At 37.0% G+C, this 10,152-nt stretch overlaps 1 protein-coding gene across 1 annotated transcript in view; it reads left to right on the top strand.

The window, feature by feature from the left end:
* Positions 1–9,427: 9,427 nt before the first annotated feature.
* LOC110445940 (fibropellin-1-like) overlaps positions 9,428–10,152 on the top strand; it is a 7,991-nt gene continuing 7,266 nt past the window's right edge. The window contains exon 1 of the mRNA XM_021490831.1: positions 9,428–9,791. Coding sequence (XP_021346506.1) covers positions 9,428–9,791 — 364 coding nt within the window. The remainder of the gene's footprint in view (positions 9,792–10,152) is intronic.

Here is a 10,152-nt window from a genome sequence, read left to right on the forward strand (position 1 = left end):
AAATGGGAATATCAATTTGGAAACACGTCAAGGATGGTTACCCCTGAAAATCGTTGATATCCCGTTAAAAATAGCCGTTTTTCAACAAAAGTTCTGGACGTCCCAAATGTTTCGCTAACTGAATAGGCGATTTCTCCAACTTTCAAATGTCATATTTTGGAGGTAAGTCGATCAATTTTCAAACGGATTGTTTTAAATGGTAAAATGGGGATTTGTGAGGAGATCTAAACACAGTTTTGACCGCCGGGCTCACGATTTTTATTTTTTTCGTCGTTTTCTTGCACTTGATTTAGCATTTCGCTATTTACCTTTACTAATTACATATTAGAATATAGGCATATATAGGATATGTTGTGTCTTTTACCTGTGATCAGGGCCCTCTTGTTTATCTGATATTAGCATTAATCTAATGTTTATTCTAACATTATTTGCAGCACTACCTACATACATGTATAATATTATCGATTCACTTATGCTAATGCACTATTGATTTAATTAGTATCAGTACCCATCCGAACTCCTGAGTGTATTTTTAAGTCTTTCCCATTCATGGGGAGACATATTGTTTTGCCATGTCCATCTGTCACACTTGGTTTCCGCTCAATAACTGAAGAACGCTTAGGCCCAGTAACTTCAAACAACTTGGTATGCAGGTTGGTCATGACCAGAAGATGACCCATATTGATTTTGAGGTCAGAAAGTCATGGTCACGTTGACCTTGAGTTGAAAAATGGTTAACACTCACAAACTAAAAAAACATTTAGGCACAGGAACCTCATACTTTGTATGCTGGTTGGTCATGACCAGTAGATGACTCCAAATAATTTGAGGTCAGTAGTTCAAAGGTCAAGGTCACTGTTACCCTGAGATGAAAAACAGTTTCCAATTTATAACTGCAAAACTTAATATACTTGTATACTCCGCTCCAAAACTACAACCTTAACTAGTACAGGTACATATTTGATTATTTCTTAAACCTGTTAAGAAATTAATTTACATAATTCAGTTTGTTAATGTTTAACATGGGGAAATCCAATATCCATGATGTTGTACTTGCTAAATATGATATAAAGAAAAGAACAGAAAATGCTTGTCCCAGAAATGGCATATATGCAAGATTAGGAAACACTTTATAATGCGTATGTAACGGGTTGCGTTAACTGTCTCTAGTGGGGACTCGCTTGGCAGAATATTAACAACACACAACCGTTCCTTTTCGTGATCTTCACTTTTATTCCCTTCCAAACTAAAGAGTTCCCTTCAAGGGAGAACATGCCTGATGTTACAATTGGCAAATGATATAATCCTAATTGGAGTTACTTCTCTTACACCAAAAACATCCAAATGTAACTATAGTACTTATGTAATATTAATTAATCACACAATTGGATGGTTCACAATAATATATGCTATATATATAACATCCCCCGCGCAAAACAAAAATTGGACCCCAATTTTTTATATAACAAACCATCCAAAGGTGTTTACAAGATTGACTTTAAATTTGCTGGATTGATATTATTTCAAAAACATGATTGAATATGATGACTGATGTTTAAACAGAAAACATATAAGAGTATATTAGCTATTACTTTATGACATCCAACATGCACAAATTTGCTATATTTTCAAAATTAAACACTAGATATAAGGAAAAATAAAAAATAAAAAAATAGAAGGAAATACAATATTGAACTCTAATTGAAACTATTAAACTCTCTTGAAAGGTATAACAAACGTGTATGAAAAGTAAAACAAAAATATTAACAATGTCAATAATTGAAACTATACCCTTTTAGCTGTTAGCAATCAATACCAGATCACAACATAATGGCCAATATTGCATTGATACATATAGTGACCGTTTACTCCCAATTAGTGTAATGAAAAGTTTGTAAACTTTTGTTTCGGACACAAATTTACACTTTGCACATCTCAAATCAATATAATTGACAGCATACAAACAGAATACTCCTCAGAAACATATGAAGGCAATATAATATTAAGCAGACTGGTTTGCATGACCATATACTGTCAACTTAACTACCATCTAACCATCATTATTAAATAGTATACAAAATGATGAAGCATGAGAAAATCATATTGAACCATACACACATCATTCATCCAATTTGTTTGATATCCAATAAAAAAAAACACAATCTCGCAACTATCTAGTGTCAAAACAATTTGTCAAAATACTTCAAATCATTATGAAACAAAATGTGGCATGTTAATCTGGGAACCTGAGAGTAGCTTAAGTGGCTCCTTATCTACATAGGTAATACTGTAATGTATGCTCCTACTAATTGTGTTTAATACCAAACAACTACAATTCAGTGTAGTAAGAGAAACAGTTCCACCAATGCATTATATATGACAACATAGGGTAATCATTTACAATTTAAACAAAAATAGGAATGACACTGTTCCCATCCAACTCGACAAGTGGTAGGAATGACAGTGTTCCCATCTGGCTCAACAATTATATGATACAATTAGCAATTCAAACAGTAAAAGAAAATGATGAAACTAGAAACGTATCAAGATTTGACTATCAGTTTCTGCACAAACCAATGGAAGAATAATTGGCATATTATGAAATGAGTACGGAAGATTGTCATTATTATCAATCACGGAATGTCTTCATTTTAGAATATGGGACAATTTACATCTCCAATGTCAGTAGATTACACATCATTTGACATGTGCAGGTAAGTCTTTCCGCTGGCCAGTCAGATATGCAAACAGATCTTTACTGTTGATAGACATTGAGTTGAACTGCTCCGAGTTAGAAACATCACGAACATCAACAACTCTAGGTGTCACTTCAGTCACTGAACAAACAGCATATTCTGTAGAGGGTTTGGTGTTACACATTCCATTCACAGTCTCTGACGTGTTAAGTCCTGACGAAGTGTAGGGTGCATCTTTAGAAGCAAATGACTGACCAGAAAATGACTGTCCACAAAGTCCAGTTTTCACTCGATCGGGCCTATAACCAGAACTTGTATCCGTACACGGGTCACCAAGATACTCTAAAACAGGCCTAGACGTGTCCTTATGTTGGATGTTACACTTACTATCCGAAGTAGAACCAACTGTCTCTGGGGCGTCATCTGGAGCACTGTGTACCACAACATCAGTCTGGTTTGCCCTGTTTATATCAACACACACCTGCTTTGTATTCGCCTTAATAACTTTNGATACTCTAAAACAGGCCTAGACGTGTCCTTATGTTGGATGTTACACTTACTATCCGAAGTAGAACCAACTGTCTCTGGGGCGTCATCTGGAGCACTGTGTACCACAACATCAGTTTATATCAACACACAACTGCTTTGTATTCGCCTTAATAACTTTCGTACCTGAATCACGCCGCTTCCGGTCAAGTAGCCACTGCTTTCGTCGCTTTTTCTCGTGGCGAATCTGTGACGGCGACTTGTGTTTACGTGGTGGTTTGTTGCTAGGCGTAGATATAATTGCAGTACCCTGTACATTACTTTGGTCACAACCATTATCACTCCCGAAGTCCTTGTTACAATGAGATAACAATTTGGTCCATGTGATAGAAAATGACAAAGTCTGTCCATTCTCCTTAATAACATACGATGGAATCCAATTGCTGTATTCGACACTGTAATGATCAAGCACCTTAAGTAAATTGTCCGGAAGTAGCATGGTTGAAATTATAGCAGTTACCAGTTCAAATATTGATACATCTTACAACGCCGCCATTACCACGTGTTCAGATCCAAGCACTCTGCATCTTCCTATAAACGGGGACACTCGCTTGCTGTGGTCCAACCAAAAACGGTCGGCTGGAAATGTCACGAAACTACATCTTACGGTTTTGGATTCTCAACCATGTAACGGGTTGCGTCAACTGTCTCTAGTGGGGACTCGCTTGGCAGAATATTAACAACACACAACCGTTCCTTTTCGTGATCTTCACTTTTATTCCCTTCCAAACTAAAGAGTTCCCTTCAAGGGAGAACATGCCTGATGTTACAATTGGCAAATGATATAATCCTAATTGGAGTTACTTCCCTTACACCAAAAACATACAAATGTAACTATAGTACTTATGTAATATTAATTAATCACACAATTGGATGGTTCACAATAATATATGCTATATATATAACACGTACTTACTTGACAGTTTTGAGCTCTACTGACCAAAGGCCGTGGCGTGGTGTCCGTCATCTGTCCGTCCATAATCAATTGCTTGTGAATGCGATAAAATCTTCAGTTTTGATTGTATCTCAATCAAATTTATACCGCAGTTAGATATCCATTAGAGCTCGGTTCTTTCGCAAACCAGCCATATCTGCCCATGCAAGACTGGATTACGGCCCTTGAAATTGTCAAAATTGCTATAATACAGCTTGTGAACACAATAGAGCCTCCATTTAATATTCGATCTTCACCAAACTTAGATGGTAGTTAAATATTGATGAGAGCTTGGTTCCCGTTGCAAACCAGCCAGATCCGCTCATGCAAGGGTGGATTATGGCCGTTGAAGTTGCCCCTCTGCCCCCAGGGGGGCTACACCCACCGTTTATACAAAACTGAGTCCCCTTAGCCTAAGGATGCTCAAGACGAAATTTAGTCAAAATCTACTTGGCAGTTCAGGACTAGTAGCGTTTAAAAGGAAAAGTTAACGGACAGACAGACGAAGGACGGACTGTCGCTGTGGTATGGCATAAGCTCACCATGGTCCTTCGGACCAGGTGAGACAAAAAGGATTAAATATCCATGTGAAGTAAGTGAATATAGAAAAAACAAACCTGAAGAGCCCCGTGTGAAGGGTGAAAGTAGCTAGTTTTTGAGTCGGTCGTTAAATCTCATATATATTCATAAAACCTAAATATAAATGTCATTTGTGACCACTAGGACTTCATTTGAGATAATTTCATCTCTCTGCCATAGGGATTATCTGTGCTGAATTTTGTCCCATGTGGTGCAAAAATAATTGAGAAGAAGAACCTATAAATGTTCCCTATATATCACTACATAAAAGATAAGCCCCTATGGCAGGGCTATATTTTACACTAGGGGCTTGATTTGAATAAACTTAAATCTCCTTATACACTATCAGACTGGCAGAGGCAAACTGATTGACCCCTGACCTCTATACTAGAAGGTGTTACATCCTATACCATATAGATTCTAGTTTGTAGTACCCAGGGCTACATTTAAGAGATAAGCTAACTGCCCAACTAGCGTACATATTTTCTATACAAGCCACACAAAACCTATGCCATGCAAATCTCCTAAAATACACTATCAGACTGGCAGAGGCAAACTGATTGACCCCTGACCTCTATACTAGAGGGTTTTACACCCTATACCATATATATTCTAGTTTGTACTACCCAGGGCTACATTTAAGAGATAAGCTAACGGCCCAACTAGCGTACATATTTTCTATACAAGCCACACAAAACCTATGCCATGCAAATTCCTAAAATACACTATCAGACTGGCAGGAGCAAACTGATTGACCCCTGACCTCTATAGATACTAGAGGGCGTTATACCCTATACCATATAGATTCTAGTTTGTAGTACCCAGGGCTACATTTAAGAGATAAGCTAACTGCCCAACTAGCGTATCATTATATATATATCACATACCGGAAAAGCTGCTTATCCGTCTTAAGGAAAACATCTTCTGGAGTCCATCTTTCTTCAAGTCATTCAAAACACAGTTTTACATTCCATCCTGCAGTTTGGACGCTAATCAGGTTCACTATGAGTATGAAGTTTAATGAATCATTTATTATATTGTGATTTATTTTTAAACATATTTCAATCCACTTATAATGTTTATCAAAGTGTAATTACTGTTTCATCACCTATTTGTTATTCTGTCTAGATTCTGACAAAGACTATACAAGAGGCAGATACCTATAATTACAGTTGGCATATTCTCATACTCCAGGAATCAACGTGGTTTACAAAGTTCTGATGACGTAGATGGGAAAATCCCATCCTATTTACACCAATATCAATCCGCCAACAAAAATCCAAAATATGCTTTAAAGGGGCTGGTCGAGGGGGGGGGGGGGGGGGGATACAAAATAAATGGGTCTAAATGCGTTCTCTGACCTTCCAAAAGTTATACCACGGCAATATGATGGTCGAGTTCTGCTTGCAATGTCCAGATATGACCACTGAAATCTCGGGGAAGCCCCGCATAAATTTAGCGCATATCTATTTATATATATCACGTGGTTGTTCCGAAAGTGAAGATAACAACAATAGCACGCCGTCATGTGCGATGTCGGACTCAGCTAGCGGACAAGACAGCAATACTATACGTAAATAATTGTGTTCAAAGGTCATGTATGATACAAGTGTAGTATTCCTACCTATGTGTTGTTGTTATATATAACGGTATTGGTACCTCGTACCTGTCATGACTTTTACATGCATCTTTTTCTTTCGCCGCGATGTTTACATTTTGCCTTGTTGATGCGCGTTCGGTAAAATTACATTACTGATCTTGGTCAATTGCGAGTTTTAGACTGTCAGGTGACGATTTAGGATTTCTTTAACATAATCATATTTTTTACTCTGATGGAGTGAATTTCAGCAAAATTTGAATCGGTATATTTCATAAGAAGGTATTTTAAACATGTGTATGCCATTTTAGCAAATATGACCTTTATTCCCCGACCAGCACCTTTAAATACATATTATTCAAAAGCTAAATACCTGTAGATTCCAATAATCAAAACACATGTAACCAATTATATGCTCATAATTCTTATGAGTACATAATTTAGCCAGGTCTAATTTTAAGTAGGAACTACAAAAGTATGAAACACTTGCTGATTGGCTGATTTAAGGATAAGTCCTCGTGTGTAATTATGCATAGAAATATACTAATCTCATGGCAACATGTATACTTTTTTTACCAGAAGTGGCCTTTAAATGTTGTGTCCTCCTCCAAAGAAATCAACTTTATAGGTGTAATGATCCATATGAAATCATTCTCGACCTCACTTATGATCAGTTACTGCATTCTTTTCCTTTCCATTTTAAAACCTCTTTTTCAGTTGGTGGACTAATGAGCCCCAGAGTTAGTTTACAGTTCCCCAATGACATATATGTCAGCATATTATGAGATACAATGATACAATAAAAATAATATATGTTGAACTTATGCAAATATTTCACAATCTTGTTACTTTAAACAATGGCAGTCTCACTAACCCTTTCAGACTCTGAAGATAGAGATATCAGTAATATATCCTCGGGTTACCGGTTTCCGCGCACTTAAGAAGCATCCGCGATTTCGTACTCATATCGGCAGAAAAATGTTGAAATTACGGAAGACTGTCATAAACATATATACAATCTACTAAAGGAAACAAAACAAAAAACAACATAAAACTGTATTTTTAAAAATTCAGAACAAACAATTTTTAATATATTTCTCCCGTCGTCATAGGTTTCCGTGTGTCTATTTTGATTAAGTGTTCAAAGAAAGATAACTCGAATACGCTAAAAGTAAATAATGACCTGCAAAGAACTAAAGCTTCGTTTTGAATAAAAAACAACAACAACTTTTTGATCGTCAAATTAATTATCAAAACATTTTTTTTTAAATCTCACATTTTTAATTGATTTTTCAAGATGTCAAATTAAACGAATTCATGTAATTTTGTAAATGTATTTATTATATTTATTTAGTTATAATATAGAGTCTGTTAATATTTTGTTCTGCAGTCTTAAATCGGTTTTGCTTGATAGTAAGTTATTTCTCATTTTGTTCTGTTTGAAATTGGTGAAAATTGGAAGTTCATTATATAACAAGGTTTACGTTTCATTGAAAACACTGTTTATCGATATAAGAATGTCTCCTTGGCTCTTCGGAAGTGGAAAAGAATCGTCGAGGAGATGTGACCTCATTTGCATACGACATTTTCGTACGTTTGTCAGACTGCAAAAAAAGACTGGTTCATGAATGAAATATCACACCGTTTTTTCAGGTATGGGTTCATTTTGAGCAAGATAAAAAGTGCATTAAGCAAAACTGTATATTTATGCGTGTTTTTTAATCGGTGACTAATTCTTATGTTTTCCGGACGAACTTCCGGTAATTTTTGTGTCAGTTTACAGACGATGGCCACCTGTCTAAAATATCCTTGTGTTGTGTCCAACAGGTCACGTAGTTACGAGATATAGCTTGATAAAATGGCTGCGCGGAAATACATAACGCGCGGAAACTGATGACTAGACAAAACTTATCCGTTCAGTTAGAGAATAATAACAGCAAATTCGTGTTACACAACACGTAATGAAAACGCCAAAATCTTGATTCATTCAACAAATAAATGAACCCATCAAACAAATAATATATGCAATCACTTACAAATACGACACCAGGTAAAAACTTATGTTGAGTGAGTAACATTATACCAGGCAAAAGTGGCCGATAAGGTAAACCGGAAGTGTTATTGTTGCGACTTGAGTTGTGCAGGCCAGCTTGACGCCAGTTGTGATTGGTGGTCGCTACCAATTGACCAAATTTTCGCTTGACATTTTACTAGTATCTATCTCTTTTTCTGCTTATGACTTCTTTCTCTTTATCATATGTATCAGAGGTATGTTCCGATCTAAGAACCTCGTTACGCACCTTCATATGATTGGCTGAAAAAAAATCACTGGCGATGTATCACTCACGCTGATTGGTTAATAAATATAGAAAAAGAAAGTAGACGTATTCGATACCGGATAGAAAGTCGTTTTCCACGTGTGTCTGAGTATAACAGCAGAGAAAAGATAGATAACTTGCATCTCAAAGACAACTACTTAACCGGTAAAATTTATAATTGAGATGACAGGTTTCTTGTATTTCATATAAAGAATTAATTTCCAAAGTAATGTGATTGATATTACTTATTGCAGCTTTGTACTGAACAATATTATACACAGATATGAGAGTTTGTAAAATGACAAACGTGTTTTTGCATGTACTGCCCATTTTGTTATAATTCAGTGTTTTTGTTTACATTAGCGGGCTAGCTCATCGCCACGCCCCCTAACCCATAAAAGGCGATTGCCACATCCGGGTTCATAGATCAGAGGTCAAAGCTCATTGGTCAGTTTAACTTGGCAGCTTGTTGGCTTGTCGTTTATACTTCAGTTTGCTTACAAACGACTGGTAGTTGATTTTGATCGAACTTTTTGTTATCTCCGCGAGGAAATTTCGATCGGTGAAGCTTCCCATGCATCAAAACTGTGAGCCAGCATCAGAATCAACATAAAACATGGCGGCGGTACGCACGCTACAGGAACCGTTCCCCCAATGACGGCTGTGGAAGAAGAAAACAGACAGGGAAAGTAGACTTTTTGCTTTAATTGTCCCTTGTATGTAAGTAACGTTATATCTGTAGTTTTTCGATTTGGCGATGGCGAATAAAACTGTGTTGGTTTGGGGGCATATCCTCATACGACGTATGGGACAATATTGTGACGAACAAACTTCCACCACCAATCTTGGTTTTCGCCAGGATTTGCACAGTATACAGATTGTTGGCTACTCAGGCGGAACCATTGACACATTACGACGATATATGGGCGACATTCATTTCTATCGACCCGACGTGATCTGTCTCCAAATAGCGGGGAATGACCTGAGCCGTCCAGAACTTACCCCCGACGTTGTTTTTAAAAACTTTACTTCTTTGATAGAACAGTTGTTCGCTGCCCCATTTGTGCAATATGTGGTAGTGTTTGAACTGTTCACGCGTCTGGGAACTCGTTCTCATAGAGGTGATGTAGACATTCATGTGTATAACCAGAGAGTAAAAGAGTTAAACAGCAGGCTTTGTTCCGCCCTTGACGGGAGTGTTTTTTGTAAATTTTGGCGACATGACCGCATGGCAGATTTAACCCGACTGTATGACTCTGATGGGGTTCATTTTAAACGACAACACCCATATTTCAAGTCTGTCCGAGGTGGTGTTTTATTTGGACTGAAAGCGAGTGATATGGCCCCACAATTCTAGATAGACCGAGTAATGTTACAATGACTTTTCTTCGAGTTACCTCCCTTACAGCAGTAGACTTCAAGTCATATCATGAGAGACACTATATTTGTTACATTTTAGTGTTGTTGTTGTTTTATTTTCTT

This window comes from Mizuhopecten yessoensis, unplaced genomic scaffold, assembly GCF_002113885.1.
Source record: "Mizuhopecten yessoensis strain PY_sf001 unplaced genomic scaffold, ASM211388v2 scaffold2423, whole genome shotgun sequence".
Classification (NCBI taxonomy): Eukaryota; Metazoa; Mollusca; class Bivalvia; order Pectinida; family Pectinidae; genus Mizuhopecten; species Mizuhopecten yessoensis.